We start from the raw sequence: 18,884 nt of genomic DNA on the forward strand, positions 1-18,884 counted from the left end.
AGCTACTCAGGAAGCTAGGCAGGAGAATCAATTGAACCCGGGAGGCAGAGGTTTCAGTGAGCCAAGATCACATAAGCACAACAGCCTGGGACAGACAGAACAAGATTCTGTCTCAAATTAAAAAATGTGTAAGGGATTGGTAAAATGTGTACTACATTCACAGTATCCTCCTTTAAGCTGAATTTTAAAAGGAAGCCTGTTACTACTATTTAATTCTATGTAGGAGCAGCTCCTAGAAATCTACGGTGAAGCAAATTAAAGCATAGAACATTTGGACAGCAGAATGTAGGACAATATTATTGTTCATTATGTCAAGGGAAACTGGCAGTAGCCCTGGCCAAGCTAGATTTAGAAAGAAAGGGTTTCATAAAAATTTTATGAGCACCAATATAACCATACATTCTAAAGCCCTCTTCTGTAAATTCTATTATTTTCCCAACATAACCCTCTAAACATCCACATCCATTTATGGAAATCAAGTAATTTTCTCAGGTAAAACACCCTGTTTTCTCAAACATACTTTTTATTCTGCATGATATTATTTATTTATGTAAAAGATTTTAAATTTTATGGTTACATGATAGTTGTACATACTTATGGGGTACATGGGATATTTTGATACAAGCATACAATGTGTAGTGATCAAATCATGGTAGTTGGGGTATCCATCACCTCAAACATTTATCATTTCTTTGTGTTGAGAGCATTCCAAATCTACTCCTCTAGCTATTTTGAAAGATACAATAAGTGATTGTTAACTACAGTCACCCAATTATCCCACCCAAATACTAGATCTTATTCCCACTATCTAATTGTATTTTTGTATGCATTCACTGACCCCTCTTCATACTCCCCCTACATACTACCCCTCCCAGCCTGTGGTAACCATCATTCTATGCTTTACCTCCATGAGATCAATTTTCTTAGCTCCCTCACATAAGTGACAACATGCAATATTTGTCCTTCTGTGCCTGGTTTATTCAATTAACATAATGTCCTCCAGTTCCATCCATGCTGCTGGAAATGACAGAGTTTTATTTGTTTTATGGTGGAATAATACCCCATCATGTGTATATACCACATTTTCTGTATTAATTTATCCACTGATAAATGCTTAGGTTGGTTCCATACCTTGGTTGTGGTGAATAGTGCCCTGCAGGATACTTAGTTTGGCCTTGTGTTTTTGAACTTTTGGATTTTTGTGACACTGGAGAGCCAACCAAAATTTCTGAAATCTGCTCTTGGCAACATCTTAGCACCTGGTTCTAAACCTCAAAAATTATATTGATTACACAACAACAATAGGGCAGAATTCATTCTTCATTTATTCCTCTATTGCATTTTTGGGATAATAGAAGAAAGGATGCCAAAACTTGAGCTATGTTCTGAAAGTATATTGAATGAAACAAAAGATATTTTTACTTAGAAAAAAAGTATACTATGAAAGATATATCTGGCATTCAAGCCAGTTTTACTGCTCTGTGTGAGGCAGGATACTTTGCTTGCAAGTAACAGATTGTTGTTAGCCAACTGTATTAGTTTGCTAAAGCTGTCATAACAGATACCACAAACTGGATGGCTTAGAACAATACACACTTATTGTCTCACTGTTCTAAAGGCTAGAAGTCTGAAATAAAGGTATCAATAGGGCCATTATCCCTCTGGAACATGTAGGGGAAGGATCCTTTCTTGCCTCTATCTGGCTTCTGCTGGTTGCTGGCAACTTTACGTGTTCTTTGGCTTATGGACACATCACTTTAATCTTCCATCTTCTCATGGCCACCTTCCTACTGTGCATATCAGTTTCTGTGTCAAAATTTTTATTTTCATAAGGACATCAGTCACATTGGATTCAGGATCACCCTGAAGACCTCATTTTAATTTGATTAGCTCTTATAAAACCCTGTGTCTAAATAAGGTCACATTCCAAGGTTACTGGGAGTTGGGACTTCAACATATCTTTTGGAAGAGGAATGAATCCCAGCCCTGCCAGGGGGCTGCTGCTGGGATAAAGGGCCCTCTGCTAACTTACCCACCTTGCATCCCTCTGCAGGACATTGAGTCCCAGGAGAAAGTCTAATCGGGTCACTCCTAGGCTAGAAAAGTCAGCGCCCCATCATTTGTTTTCCTAACAATACTATAGCAACAGCAAAGAGATAACTCCCGAAGGATTTGACGTGCTAATAACAAGAGAAAGGAGGAAGGATGTTAAATGAAAAGAAACTTGCCCCCTAACAGGAAATCAAGAAGGAAACAAAATTTGAAAAAAAAAAAGAGTATATTTCATCCACTTCAAATTCATCATTAATTGTATGTTAATAATAAACCTCTGATGATTATGAATATCTCCATTCAGAAAAATTTGCTACTCAGTTATAATTTGCCTTTCTTGTAAGCCAACACTATGAAGGGAATCCAGCTAATCATGATTCTTTCAACGATTGAGTTATCTTTAGTTTGATTTTGTGGCCATGTCAGAATTATAATGGAGACAATGGTTTTTCTGAGCAAGCCACTCTCCCATTCTTTGATCTGTTGTTTCTTGCACTCTGGCCCACATCTGGACACCCCACCAAGCTTGCCAGCTACAAGGAGCTCTTGGCACAATGCAGTCAGCTGCTCCTCAATGCCTTGTAGGAAAGGGGATATTTCTCCTCTCCCTGCTCCTGAGACACCTGCTCCTCATGCTCCAACACTGGGCTCTCCTCATTCCACCCTCTCTCTCAACCCATCCTACTACCACCTCTTCAAAGAATATAGCCATTGTTATGTTAGTTATGCTTTGAATTAAGAAAAGAAAAGAAGAGGTGGGAAAAATTAACAAAGTGAACTGCATAAAATGAGGGGTGTATGGGGGTGGTTCATCATTAAAAGGTATAAAACCTTAAAGAATAGACTTAGCCTCCAGGCTCTTTTTGCATTTATATTTTGTACTCTCCCAAAGAGAAATAAATGATAGATCTACTGTAGCATTCTGCGTGTTGTGAAATTCCATGTCATGCCTGGTCATGGAAGAGGTGATCTCCAAGGCCAGAATAACATGCAGGAACGGTCTAGAAGTTAGAGGCCAGACTGTTGAATGGGCAGGTTGTACCTCTGTCTGGAGGCAGGAAGAAAGCTAGTATCATAGGCAGAACATGGAATCAAAAGAGAGTGAGCAGTAAGTCCCATGAGAGAAGTCAGACCCTAATAAATGAATGTGGGGTGGTCTCATCCAGTAGATAGGAAATGATGGAGTGGGAAATATTCAAAATTTTACATTCTTAGTATCCCAGAAACAGTTAAATAGTTTATCCCAAACGTGATGCATGTCAATTCTGTTCATGATTCATTGGTCAGGACCAGTCACTTGGTTCTACCCAGCCATAAGGAGGCCAAGAAGTGTACACGTTTGGAAGGGGAAACTTAGTATCCTTAGCAAAGAGCAGTAATAACTCACACTTGTCAACATGCAAGCTCCAGGTTGTTCACCAATAGGCTCTGATTCAGGAGATCCTTGGGATCTGCATTTTAAAAAGACTTCCTCAGGTGAGTTTGATTCAGCGTGGCAGTGATGGGGGGATGGAGGGGAATCCTTGAACCACAATTTAAAAAACAAAAAACACTGACTTAGAGCTCCACTTCCATGTAGGCAGGTGATCAAGGGTAAGGGGACAAATCTGAGAGACAGTGGTTAGAGCCCAGATGTAGAGGATGCCTGGGTCACTTCAAGTTCTAATCAAATAGATTACAGTTGCCTGGACACTGAGGCCCAGAGGGCTGGGCAGAAGCTCCTCAATGCACAGGCATCGGGATAGCGTTGGAACAGTGCCAGAGATAGAAAAGACCTTCTGGTGTGTGGTGTGTGGAGCTCCTCCAGATATTGGGAGATGGAGAGGACTGTGGGGCCAACTGTAGGCAATGATTCTCAGATGTGATCCAAAGCATATATTGATATTATTATTAACAGAAACTCACAGCTCAGTATATCGTATTGTATCATATAATCAATTTTCCTTTCCTCTGTTCTTTTCTCCCTTCTGTCTTCCTTCTTTGTCCCTTCGTCTGCCACTTGCTCTCCTCTTTTTACCCTTTATTCTTTCTTTTCTTCTTTCCTTATTTTATTCTCTACTTCCCCTTCAACTCTTCTCCTCAATGTTTGCTCTTCTCTATCCCTTTCCCCATCCCCTCTTCCTCCCCTCTTCTCTCTCATATATTCTCCTCTCTCCCTCCCGTTCCTCCTTGCCCATTGCTATGCTCTGCCCTCTATTCTCTCTCCAGGTATTACGCCATCTGCTGCCAGCCTTTGGTCTATAGGAACAAGATGACCCCTCTGCGCATTGCATTAATGCTGGGAGGCTGCTGGGTCATCCCCACGTTTATTTCTTTTCTCCCTATAATGCAAGGCTGGAATAACATTGGCATAATTGATTTGGTGAGTATCCACACAGACCCCACTGGTTTACTGTCTGATCAACTCTGCATGGGATTCCTAAATGAATAAATAATATTAGATTGAGTATTCTAAGAATCTGATAGTGGTCTGGGTGATAATTAAAAAAAACAAAAAAAAAGTTAACACTTTTGAATGTGTACTGACAAAAATCCTCTCCTTAACCCAACTTTAGTCAGACTTTTCTAAATCCTTGTCCCATCTAGGTCTTGACTTTTGGACTTCTATGTGTGTTTTTGCATACCCCAACTTTCGCAAGAATCTTGCTAAGTTGGTTTAGCCAGAATCCCCCACCCTCAATATTTGATTGGGTTCTTCATCCTCCACCAGCTCCCAGGTGATTTATGATCACCTTGGCCTGCCTTCAGCAAGAGCCTTGCTAGGTTTTTTTTAGCCAGAATCCTCTCTTACTCCTGATGTTTCCTATTGATAATTTTCCATCCACTGACCCCCACTCACCATGTTTTCCACTCACCATAAATTTCCACTTTCGCTTGTTCTATTTCAATCTCTCTCTTCTACTGTAAAATCCCATCACAGTAGTCACTATAACCTATGTTGATAGTTCTGAATAAAGTCTACTTTACTGCTTTAACAAATGTCATGAATAATTTTTTCTTTAACATAGCTGTATGCCAGAGTATGCTAAATACTTTATATACAATCTTGAAAACCTCCTTGTGTGGAAAGTATAGTTATTTCTCCCATTTCTCAGATGAGAAAACCCAGGCTCACAAGCTTATGTAGGTTAAGGTTAAGTAACACGCCCAATGTCACACAGCTTGTAAATAACTGGACAAGTATTCCAAGCTTAGACTCCAGGGCCTGAGGCATGTCATTTGCCCCAAAAGGTCTTATTCCATTTTATGTGGAGAGTCTATAAGGCTGATGTACTAGTCCATTTTTACACTGCTGATAAAGACAAACCCCAGATTGGGTCATTTATAAAGAAAAAGAGGCTTAATGGACCCACAGTTCCACATGCCTGGGGATGCCTCACAATCACGGTGGAAGGCAAAAGGCACCTCTTACATGGCTGCAGACAACACAGAATGAGAGCCAAGCAAAGGGGGTTTCTTATTATAAAACCATCAGATCTCGTGAGACATATTCACTACCATGAGAAAAGTATGGGAGAAACCACCCCATAATTCAATTATCTCCCACCATGTCTCTCCCACAACACGTAAGAATTATGGGAGCTACAATTCAAGATGAGATTTGGGTGGGGACACAGCCAAACCATATCAGCTGAAATGGACCTGAAGAAAATATATCATGTGGGTAGAGGCTGCTGGGGAATTAAGAGACCTCCAGGCTAGAAGTTGAGAGAACTAAGCCCTGAGCCCAGCTCTGAACTGTCTCACTTGGTGAAGCACTGTGATGAGAAGATCCATTCATTCTCAATGGAGAAGAAGGTCTACCAGGGATCTAGGAGGCCATGCAACATATGCCAGGCATTATTCCAATCCTTGTGTATTGGTTCTCCAGATAAACATAACTAATGGGTGTGTGTGTGTGTCTGTGTGTGTGTGTGTGTGTGTGTGTGTGTGTGTAGAGAGACGGAGAGAGAAAGAGAGAGATACTGTAAGGGATTGGCTCATGTGATTATGGAGGTTTACCAGTACCAAGATCTGCAGTCAGCAAGCTAGAGTCCCAGGACAGCCAATAGTGTAGTTCCTGTCCAAATGCAGGGACACTGGAGCCCCAGCAGAGCCAATGTTTTAGTTTGAGTCCAAAGGCAGGAAAAAACTGATATCACAGCTTGAAGGCAGTAAGGCAGCATGAGTTCCCTGCTATTCAAGCCTTCAATGGATTGCATGAGGTTCACCTGCACTGGTGGCAGGTTACTGGTGATTGGCAGTCCACTGATTCAAATGTTAATCTCATCCAAAAATTTCCTCATAGACACACCCAGAATAATGCTTGACTAAATGTGTAGGTACCCCATGCCTGGTCAAGTTAACACATAAAATTAACCATCTCTCTGTCTAGATACTAATCTTTAAGAGTCCTCCAGCTTTGACATACTAAACTTATAATGAAGATCAAAATCTATGGTCTGGATTCATTAGCAGGGATATGTATTCCATAAGGAAGTTGTAAGGCACTTATTTAAAATTGGTCCCAGGATACATCGAGTTGTGGGAAGGCTACTACCATCCAGAGTACCTGTACTTTTTTTATACATAATGTCTGTCCTTTAATTAAGTCACCAGACCTTGTAGGAGGCAAGACTAAATGGCCAAAACCCACAAACATAGAAAGACAACGGAAACAGTCTCATAGGCAATCTAGATAATGGAGTAATTAGACAAGGAGCATCTACCAAAAAAAAAAAAAGGAATTTTTGGCCTGGTATGGTGGCTCACACCTGTAATCCCAGCACTTTGGGAGGCTGAGGTGGGCAGATCTCAAGGTCAGGAGTTCAAGACCAGCCTGGCCAATATGATGAAACCCCATCTCTACTAATAATACAAAAATTAACTGGGCATGGTGGAATGCACCTTTAGTCCCAGCTACTCAGGAGACTGAGGCAGAAGAATTGCTTGAGCCCATGAGGCAGAGGTTGCAGTGAGCCAAGATTGTGCCATTGCACTCCAGCCTGGGTGACAGAGCAAGACGCAGTCTCAAAAAAAAAAAAAAAAAAAAAAAAGGGATGAGGGAATTGAATGGAAATACTGCAACTAATAAATACACTGAAATAAATAAGTATAATGATAAATTTAATAGTAGATTTGACATATCCGAGAACACCTGTAGTAAACTGGAATTTAGATGATATCATTTTTCATAATGATAAAAATATCAATTCAAGAGGATGTTACACCATAACCTTGTAATAAAATATTGATTGAAGCACATAGAGATAAATGGATAAAATTTTATTACAGATCATTCTGATATATATGTATATATGTAGCATATCAGAATATATGTGTGTGTCCATATATATACTTTTATGTATATGTATATATATGTTACATATATATATATATAAAAAATACAGAAAAGTTCTAACATCCATATAATTAGTATTCTATTTGAAGAGAGAGAGAATGGGTAGATGTGATATTAGTAGAAATAGTGCCTAAGAATTTTCCAAAAAGATAAAAGCCATCAGTCACAGATTCAAGAAACTCCACAAAGCCCCAGCAGGTTAAATAAAGAAGAAAACTATATCTAGAAAATTCATTTTAAAAATTGCTGAAAATCAAAGACAAGTTGATAAATCTCAAAAGTAATTAGAGAAAAATAATAAATTAAATTTAACAAGGAAAAGAAGACTTACAGCTGACCATGTAATAAAATGAAAGAAGTGAGAAGACAATGGAATGACTTGGTGAAAATCTACAACTTAAAATTCCATACCCAGTGAAAATATGCTTTAAAAATTAAGATGATATTAAGACAAGATGATTTTCAGGCAAACAAAAACGAAGGGAATTTTTCCACACCAGGTTTTGTACTGTGACTAAAATGAGAATTTTTCAGTCAAAAAGAAAATAATCCCAGATAGAAGCACCATAACACAGGAGAGAGTGCAGAGCACTGGAAATGATAAATATGTGGATAGTGTAAGAGAACACTGACTATTAAAATAACAATAACATTAATGTCTTGTGGGTTTTCAAATATATGTAGGATTAAAATGCATGAAAACAATAGCATAAAAGGCAGGTGTGGGGCAGGTAAATGGAGACGGACTGTTTGGGATCTTTGCATTGCCAAGGAAATGGCAAATGTATGAAATAGATTGTAATGAGTTGTAGCCACTAAAATAAAGATAATAAAAGAATATATATTCAATAAGCTAATAGAAAGAGAGAGGTAATGTGTTAATATAAACAGGTATTATTCTGAAAATAAGCAATAAATATGGAAACAAGGAAAGAAGAAACAGAAAAGGTTAATAGGTAACAGTAAGATCATAGACAAACCTAAATGAATTTGTAATTGTATTAAATATTAAATTATTTAAAGAATAGATGCTAAAAGACAAAGTTGTCAGACTGCATCAAACAAAATACAAATATATGCTGCTTTTAAGAGAGCACCGTTAAAAATAAAGTGACAGAAAAATTGAAAATAAGATAATAGAAATACATGCACTATGCAAGTGATAATTCAAAGAAAGCTGGTGTTACTCTACTGTTATAAGTGATAGAATAAAATTTAAAGAAAGTAATATTTCTTGAGGTAGAAATATTTTATGATGATAAAAATATGAATTCAAGAGGATGATACATGATAACCTTATAATAGTCTATAAAACAAGATGCTGAATATGTACAGGAATAAAACAGCATGTTTGTGAGTATATCATATAGGTATATATTCTTCATATCTTCATGCATATGTATATTCACACTGGATGCAGATGAATCCCAAGAAGGGTAAGTGACATTGGGTTAAGCAGCTGTCTTCAGTCAAGAGCTATTTCTAGAGGTTGATGACTAAGACCTGTCAGCAGACAGTGTTCACAGTTGGTGGAAAAGTCCTTCAATCCTTAAGAAAAATACTAGTGTGTCACAGGGTCCAGTATAAATATGACGTATTCCAGGAATTGTAATGCAATCAATGTAATCCATTGCATCAGTAAAAGAAAGGGGAGAAAACCCACATGTTCATTTTGTTACTGCCAAAAATGCTTTGATAAAATTCAATACCCATTCATGATTTTTTTAAAATCTCATCAAACCAAGAATAGAAGGTAATTTCCTTAATCAAGTAGAGACTGTTGACATACAATTTATAGCAAATATCATACTTAGTAAATTATTGAAGGCTCCTCCCCTAAAACTAGGAGTGCAACGAGGTGTCAATTATTCTCATTTTTATTCAAAATCAGATGGGAGGTCCTATCAAGCTCAATAAAGCAAGAGAAAGTGATATTAGGATGGGAAAGAGAAAAAATTGTAACTGCCATTATTTGCAGATCATATGAGTATTTCCTGGAGAAAATTCAAAAGGATGTAAAGATGAAATATTAGTTGACATCTAACTTAGCAAAGTTGCTGAATACACAGCCAGCTTACAATGAAAAGCCTCAACAAGTTCTGCCTATTAGCAACGATTAGGAACAAGAATTTTAACGTGGTACCATTTACAACAGAATAAAAACATAAAACACTTAGAAACAAATCTAACAAAAGATGTGTAAGACACAAAGAAAATTATAAAATTAAAAAGTATTATTGAAATATACTTAAAAAGACAAAGGGAAGGAATTACCATGTTAGTTAATTTGAAGACTTAACATTGTAAAGATGTCAGTTTCCCTTGATCATTTTACTCTCACTCCAATCAAAATTCTAGAAGATTTTTACAGAAACTGAGACATTAGTTTAATTTTTTTATGGAAATACTGAGATAAAAGATTATCCAAGAGTCTTCAAGAAAAGAAACCACAGTTCAAAGACTTTTATAACCAGATGTCTAAGAAGTTATAGAAGTATGTGCAGAGAGAGACAACTCAGAGAACAAATAGGAAATCCAAACGTGGAGCCATATGCATATACAGTCCCCTGATTTGTGACCAAGGTTACACCGCAGTGCAACTAGGAAAAGATAATCCATTCAATACATGCTGCAGGGGTCAATTGAATATCCATATCTTGTATATCATACCATACAGAAAAAAAAATTTCAGGTGGGTAGAAGAATTAACCGTAAAAACTGGTCAGGCACAGTGGCTCATGCCTGTAATCCCAGCACTTTGGGTGGCTGAGACTGGCTGATAGCTTGAGCCTAGAGTTTGAGACCAGTCTGAGCAATACAATGAAAACCTGTCTTTACAAAAAATATTTTAAAATTAACTGGGCGTGGTGGCCCACACCTGTAGTCCCAGCTACTAGGGAAGCTGAGGGGGGAGAACTGCTAGAGCCTGAGAGTCAGAGGTTGTAGTGAGCACAACTGCACTCCAGCCTGGGCAACAGAGCAAGACCCTGTAAAAAAAAAAAAAAAAAAGACATAAAAATTAACACAATAATGATATGCTAAGTGATCATGTAAAAGAATGTCTTTACATCTCTTGACAATATCTTTGAGACCGAGTCTTACTCTGTCACCCAGGCTGGAGTGCAGTGGTGTGATCTCAGCTCACTGCAACCTCTGCCTCCTGGGTTCAAGCGATTCTAGGGCCTCAGCCACCCCAGTAGCTTGAATTACAGGTGCCTGCCACCACGCCTGGCTAATTTTTGTATTTTTAATAGAGACAGTGTTTTGCCTTGTTGGCCAGGCTGGTCTTAAACTCCTGGCCTCAAGTGATTTGCCTACCTCAGCCTCGCAAGGTGCTGGGATTACAGGTGTAAGCCACCACGCCAGGCCAGTATCTTTATACTTAGGAGTAAACGAAGATTTCAGAAACAAGATACAGAAAGCACTAACCAAAAGTATAGGTTCTTTCAGAACTTCTTTCTATCACAAGATACTAGAGTGAAAAGCCATGCCACAGAGTGATATATTTGCAACACATAAATCTGACAAAGGACATCAAGAATATAAAAGAACTATTATATTAAAAATCAATAAGAAAGAGAGTCACAAGTTAATTTTTAAAATGGGAAAATACCTGAAAAAACAATTCAAAAGAGAGGATATCGAAAGGGCAAAACAGTGATTAACATTATTAGTTTTCAGGAAATGCACAGTAAAACTGCAATAAGAAACTGAAGGGTTGTGATGAACTTAAATTTGATTCAAGTTTATTGGATTTAATTTAAAATTACAAAGAAATAGCCAGGACATAGTAAACAAGGAACAAAGATGCAGAGAACAGGGCACACTGAGAATTTGAGGCAACTTACTCGGATTGAAACTGAAGATAGAGCTGCAAGAATTGGGACTGACAAGATGTAGGCAATATTTTAACATTATGAAGGCAGTGCTCTCGTCCCATTGAAGGAACCAGAGTGCTAATCAAGAAACAGATGCAGAAACTCAGTCTCACATGCTTTCCAAAAGGAGTGATGTCAGTGCACTATAATTATGTGGATATGGATGCCCAGGACACTTTTCAGTAACAAAACATAAGACAAATTTTAATCTAAACCAATGGAAAGAGTCAAAAACACATGGAGTATTTTACTTATGTAATCAAATAAACTTTACCAACATCACCAACAAATCCACAATGAGATACCACTACATACTGACAATAAATTCCAAATGTTGGTGAGCATGTGGAGTAACTGGAACTCTTCGGCTCTCATGGTGGGAATATAAATTGATACAGTCCCTCTGGGAACCATTTGGCTGTATATACCCAAGCTATGATACAGCAATTTCAGTCCTGGGTATATACCTAAGAGAGATGAAAGTACACACACACACACACAAGCTTGTACAAGAATATTCCTAACAGTTTTATGCAAAATAGCACAAACCCAAAAATGGCTCAAATGTCTGTCAATATTGGAATATGTAATATCGTAGTTTATTCCTATAATGCAATAATATACAACAATGAAAAAGAATAAATTACTTGTACATACAATAATGTGAGTGATACAATATTAAGTTAAAGAAGATACAGATTGTGTGTTTTATTATCTTGATACTTAGTTGGAAAACAAATAAAATTACATTATGATGATAAAGATTAGTGGCTATGTTTGGGCATATTAATGACAAGGAGAAGGCATTTGGGAGGCTGCTGGGTTGTCGATAATATTCTATAGTTTGATTTGAACAAGAATTACACAGGCATATTTACTATGTAATAATTGATTCATCTGTATATACACTTTATGTACTTTATATGTATTTTGGTTCAATAAAATATTCAAAAAAAGAAGAAGGATGGAGGATTCAGCTATGTCAAAGGTGTAGATGGCTCATTCAAAAGGAGGAATGACAACATAGAGGTCATTGGTAACCTTGACCAGAGCATTTTCAGTGGAGTGATTAGGGTGAACACCTAAATGAAGTGGGTTCAGGAGAGACTGGGAGGAGAGTAAGTTGAAGCATTGAGTGTTGTCTAGGTTCTCACTCTGGTTGGGTTCCAAAGTCCCTCATGACCTTGCCCTATCCAATCTTTATATTCTTTTCTCCCATTAAAATATCTACCCTTCCTTTCCCCCAAACCCTAAGGCCCCTCTTGGCTGTTACACTAAAACACAGGCTGTTACACTATAACACAGGCTGTTACTCTGTGTTATCTAAATGAGACAAACCTTCATCAGGGAATTCAATAAGTAGAAAAATGACTCTAGAAAAGTGCCCCATGGCATTCCCCAAAAGAGCTAAGTTTAGGATGATATAGAGCAATGGTTCTCAAATATTAATGAGCTTTAGAATTATTGGAAAAAACTTGCTTAAAATGCATATATCTGAGCTTCATTGCCCAAAGATTTAGAATCAGTAGATCTTCCAGGGATGAGAGTGGAGGGGTGGCAGTAGGGAATGGACAGGAATCTGCACTTATAACATGTACTGCGGGTGACTCTAATGTTACTGATCTACAGGCATCCTGTTAAGAGACACTGGTCTGTTATGTGCAAGAAGACAGGGAAGGGAGAATAGAGGCAGAATTTCACTACTGGTTGGGTAAATGTAATAAATGATTCTGTCTCTATTTTATTTCTCTTCTGTCCTGGAGCCTTCAGCTCCTCTTGTACAGGTAAGTTCTCTGAGCCCTGGGATATGATCATGTTCCTTTTCTGTCATCAAGGTTCTTTGAGTTGTAGGCGTATAAGAAAACCAAAGCTTTGCTGATAAATTTTCTTCTTCCTTTCCTTTCCCCTTTACTCCTTTATTCTCCCATTTTCTTTCCCTGTTCTCTTCCTCTTCTTTATATCTTCCAATCCTCCATTTTCTTATGTTTCCTTTTTCTTTTCTTACACCCTTCCCCATTTTTCCCACTTTTTTTTCACTTTTTCTTTCCTTTTTACCTCCTTTCCTCATTTCCTCTCTCCCTCCAACTCTCAGATAGAAAAGAGGAAGTTCAACCAGAACTCTAACTCTACGTACTGTGTCTTCATGGTCAACAAGCCCTATGCCATCACCTGCTCTGTGGTGGCCTTCTACATCCCATTTCTCCTCATGGTGCTGGCCTATTACCGCATCTATGTCACAGCTAAGGAGCATGCCCACCAGATCCAGATGTTACAACGGGCAGGAGCCTCCTCTGAGAGCAGGCCTCAGTCGGCAGACCAGCATAGCACTCACCGCATGAGGACAGAGACCAAAGCAGCCAAGACCCTGTGCATCATCATGGGCTGCTTCTGCCTCTGCTGGGCACCATTCTTTGTCACCAATATCGTGGATCCTTTCATAGACTACAGTGTCCCTGGGCAGGTGTGGACCGCTTTCCTCTGGCTCGGCTATATCAATTCCGGGTTGAACCCTTTTCTCTATGCCTTCTTGAATAAGTCTTTTAGACGTGCCTTCCTCATCATCCTCTGCTGTGATGATGAGCGCTACCGAAGACCTTCCATTCTGGGCCAGACTGTCCCTTGTTCAACCACAACCATTAACGGATCCACACATGTACTAAGGTGAGTATACTACGGGAGTTCATCAATATTGTTGATTTATATTACTCAGAAGGGGTAATGCTCCAGTTTTCTGTTTCCAGAGGGGTTATCCCTGAAAACTGCATAGAGTTTGCCAAGATTATAAAAGCTTCTACTCTCTGGTCATGGAATACAGTAGTGGTTAAGACCTCAGGCTCTGGAGGGAGACTGACTTGAATTCGAATCAAGTTCCCAGAGTTCTGTGACCTTGGGCAGGTCGTTTAAACATTATTAACCTCAATTTCATTTTTAAAAACTTAATAATCACTATATCTACATCCCAGAGTTTTTATGAGAATCAAATTAGCTAGTGTATGTGGAGTGCACGGTACAGAGCCTGACACTTAACAAGTCTTTAGTAAATGTTATCTATTATTATTTAAAGGTAGTACTTTAGAGTAGTGGTTAAAAGCATGGATTTTAAAGTAAAATAGGTTTTGTCTTGACGCTCAGTGCTCCTACTAGCCATCTGCATAGTCTCTCGTGGTTTTACTTTCCTCACCTTTAAAAAATTGTAATAATGTTAATTCTCATCTCGTGGGTTTTGTGATGAGTAGAGATAATATATTCATATAGGGCATGACATACAGTAAGCACTCACAATGGTATTAAAAATTTTATTAATATTAGGACGAATAGTAATAACGTAGTGCCTGAAAACCTAAGATGGCCATAAATAACATGATAAAGTAAAATACATACCATCATAAATATACAACAGTAATACCATGAGATATGACGGACGTATGGGCGATCTAGAATTGGGGTAGAAAGGAAAGGAAGCTGATTTGGCTTAAGAAGCTCAGGGAAGTCTTCACAGAACACAGAACAGTATTTACTAAAAATGTGAGACATGGAGGAAAAGGCAGGGAAGCCAATTCAGGCAGATAGAACAGTGCAAGGAAGGAAATGAAATATAAGAGAATACAGACAGGTCCAGTGATTTTTTTCCCCAAGGTCACATAGGTGGATGGAGGTGGGAGTGACTTTGGAGGTGAATGTTCAGTGTCTAGTTATGGTACCTCTTTCTAAACTCTGAGACTTTTCTGGTCACCCTGGGCTAGAATTGTTCTCAGCTATGCAAAGCTATGTGTGATAAGTACATTCATCCTGTAGCAAAACTGGATTGCCAATGACATTTTTTAATTTGCCCTGAGATATACAGGAATTTCTAAGGAGTAGTTCCTTCTTTGAGACAAGCATTTAATTTTTCTGATGATGATTAGTATTCAGCTGTTCTGGCAGCTGAAAATTGGGGGATATTTTCATTTGCCTGCGTAAGAAAAGAAGAAAAGAAAAATAAGAATTGCTATAAAATATAAACGCTGTGCCTCAGAGGCTGCTCAGAGCAAGAATTCCAATTTTTGCTACAAGTGTAGACAGATTTGTAGCTAAAGCCTAGCATGGTGGTGTGGTTTCAGCTGGTGGAAAGGCCCCAAAGGATACACCTAGAAACTGACATTCTCTCTTAATTATTATGCCTTCATGAGTGTCGTAGAAAGAATTCAACCGTAAAGTGTGTGTACAAGAACTTCTGTGTGGGTGCCAAATAGTTTTAGCTATTTAAGCTAGCAGTTGCCTAAGTACAGGCTGTTGACAACTTACAAACAGCGTATGCTCTGGTAATACATTTGCTAAGTCAGTTGTTTAGCAGTTGATGGTTTTTTTCATAGAGAGTTTGGGAGTTTCTAGGGCAGCCCAAGAAAGCCTATTTTACTAAATAAGATGTATTGTTAAAATCCTGCTGTGTCTGGTAATCTGCAGGATGACTGTAAAGCAAAGAGAGAATTTAAAGATGGCATATGGATGTACACTCCATATTTTCTTCCACAAATTTCTTTTTCTTTTTGAGACGGAGTCTCGCTCTGTCGCTCAGGCTGGAGTGCAGTGGAGCGATCTCAGATCACTCCATGCTCCACCTCTCCAGTTCACGCCATCCTCCTGCCTCAGCCTCCCAAGTAGCTGGGACTACAGGTGCCCATCACCACACCTGGCTAATTTTTTTGTATTTTTAGTAAAGACGGGGTTTCACCATATTAGCCAGGATGGTCTCGATCTCCTGACCTCGTGATCCGCCTGCCTCGGCCTCCCAAAGTGCTGGGATTACAGTCTTCCATAAATTTCTTCATGAGGTCATGAAAAGTGCAGGAAGTTGGTCTGTGATGTCTTACTGCGGGAGTGGAGACTCTTATAAGAGTAAGGGTAGCCTATACAGAATAGTTGAAACCTGCATCCGCTAGAGGGTAAATCTTACAAAGGACAGGAATTCTGCCTATTTTATTCACTGCTATATAGCAAATACTCTTCATATTGTCTGATATGTAATAGGAACTTAAACTCTTGATGAATTAACAGACTATAAAATTAATTCTTCTGATCAATTGCTTTAACTTAACAGAACTAAGACAATTTTTGCATTTTTCTTGAAAATCCCACAAGTAGATCATCAGCAAATTCAGATGAATTCAAGAAATACAAAACCAAAAGAATGAAAATAAGTATCAGCTTTTATCCTGCTAATCCTACCCTTATTCTCAGAGACAATAGTTGACATTAGTCTGCTGATCGTTTCAATGTATTTACAAACACTCATAAAAACCATAGAAATATCATAACTCTTTCTCACTTTATGTAAATAAGATCATTTTATATGTACTTTTCTACATCTTGTTTTTTATCCTTTAACAATACATTTTGAAGATATTTTCACTGGGGAAAATATAGCTCTAACTGATTTGTTTTAGCTGTTCCATAATCTTCTGTACTAAAAATACATATTAAAATTTATTTAATTATTTGCTATTAGTGGGCATGTAAGTATTTCCAATTATTTGTCATTGCAAGCTGTACTGTTTTTAATGTTCTTGAACACATTTCTTGACGCATGTGCTAGAATTTCTTTCAGATAGCTACCAAAAATGAAATTACTGTATTGACAGGTATGCTCATTTAAAATTTTTACGTTTACAATAATATTGGCATCCTAGCACACTGTAACAATTTGCATTCTCATCTACAAGTGTGAGAGTATCGAGTATCCTCTACTCCTTCTCCTCACCAATGTTGAATATTATCAATCTTTAATATTTTCTTGATTAAAAAGTATTAGATTGGTGAAAAAATAATTGCCATATCATTTAATTTGCATTACCCAGTGATTTGTCAGATTGAACCTCTTTTAAATTAGTTATATACCATTTATATTTATCCTTATATAAACTGCATCTTTATGTGTTTGGCCCTTTTTGTGACAACTTTGCTGTATTTTTCTTAGAAATTTCTGGATGTTCTTTGTTATATTCTGTATAATCATCCTGTGTCATAGAATTGGCAAATACACCTCCCCATCTCCTGCTTACTTTTTAACTTTGGTTAACTTTTGACTTACAGAAGTTTCAAATTTTGAAAAGGTATTCTTACTTGACCTCTTAGAGTTGGCCTAACTTCCTTCTTAAAATACTTCCTACATTAATTTTCCTTAATACCATACTTTCCTGGTTTTCCTGCTAACTCACCAGCAACTTTTTCCCAGTCTCTTTTAGAGGCTCTTTCTCTCTCTCTGGCCTCAAACTGTTGGAGTTCTTCAGGACTTGGCTCCTGATACTCTTCTCAGACTATGCTCTTACTTTACACATTCACTATCTATAACTTTAAATACAATCTTCATGCTGTCGGTTCTCTCTTTGATCAATATCTCTAGGACATAACACTCCTCTGAGATCCAGAGAAAAGATCCAATTTGCTTCCTTGACAATCCCATATAGGTATCTTAAAATATGGGATTGTCATAAATCTTAGAAATCTTAATGTAATGCAACCAAAACAGAATTATTAGCTCTATACTCTTACCCCCTGTATTGGCCCATTTTATGTTGCTATAAATGAATACTTGAGGCTGGGTCATTTATAAGGAAAAGAGGTTTATTTTTCTAATGGCTCTACAGGCTGTACAAAATGGCATTAGCATTGGCTCAGCTTCTGGTGAAGCCTCAGGAAGCTTTTACTCATGGCAGAAGATGAAGGGGGTTCATACATGTCTCATGGCAAGATGGGGAGCAAGAGAGAGAAAGAGAGGAGTGAGGTGCTAGACTCTTTTTAACAACCAGATCTCATGAAAACTAATAGAGTGACAATTCACTCGTTACTGTGAGGAGGGAACCAAGTCATTCATGTGACCTCCACCCCTATGACCCAGACACCTCCCACTAGGCCCAACCTCCAACTCTGGGGATTACATTTCAACATGAGATTTGAAGGGGATGAACATCCAAACTATCTCACCCTCCAACCACAAGTTTTCTGAGTCATCCCTATCTCCATAAATGGAATAATCTTGTATCATGTTACTAAATCAAGACACTTTTCTGTGGCTCTGAGGGAGAACTAACATATTAGAGGGCAGGCTTAAGGATTTAAAAAGAAGCCAATCAGCTGGTATTGAAGAGATGGAGCTAAATAAAAATAACAGTAAAATTCAACCATAGGGGCAAAATATAAATCATAAAAATGTAAGATAAATAAATTTCTAGCTGCATGTATGAAATTTAGAATTTTATAAGCATGCTTTCATTTTCCTCACCCAAGGCAAACATTTAAAAAGTACTGGACAGGTCACTAGAGACCTCCTTCCATTTTATTAATAATAATGATTATGATTATGAAACCTAACATTATTCCAGAAAAGAATGTTTGTTACTATATTTGAGAGCCCTAAATCCATCATTTGCATCTAATTTTTATGACTCAAAGAGGTAAGGTATTAGTATCCTTATCATTTTAAAGATGAGAAAATTTAGTGTTAGGGTAAGTAGCATGCCCAAAGTCACACAAGTAGTAAACAATGAAGCTGGAATTCAGACCTAACTCTTTCTGACTTCAAAACTCAGCCTGGTCCTGCCACTTAGAGTCAGAGTTAAGATTACAACTTTCCACGA

General features: G+C 37.9%; 1 protein-coding gene across 6 annotated transcripts in view; it reads left to right on the top strand.

The window, feature by feature from the left end:
• LOC105466897 (5-hydroxytryptamine receptor 4) overlaps positions 1-18,884 on the top strand; it is a 199,141-nt gene that overhangs the window by 127,561 nt on the left and 52,696 nt on the right. For all 6 annotated transcript variants that reach the window (XR_978501.2, XM_011716074.2, XM_071098240.1 and 3 more), the window contains exons 5-6: positions 4,261-4,414; positions 13,364-13,932. Coding sequence is in view for 5 of the 6 variants with exons in the window: in XM_011716074.2 (XP_011714376.1) it covers positions 4,261-4,414; positions 13,364-13,932 (723 nt within the window). In the remaining variant the exon portion in view is untranslated. The remainder of the gene's footprint in view (positions 1-4,260; positions 4,415-13,363; positions 13,933-18,884) is intronic.

Source organism: Macaca nemestrina, chromosome 6 (genome assembly GCF_043159975.1).
Source record: "Macaca nemestrina isolate mMacNem1 chromosome 6, mMacNem.hap1, whole genome shotgun sequence".
Classification (NCBI taxonomy): domain Eukaryota; kingdom Metazoa; phylum Chordata; class Mammalia; order Primates; family Cercopithecidae; genus Macaca; species Macaca nemestrina.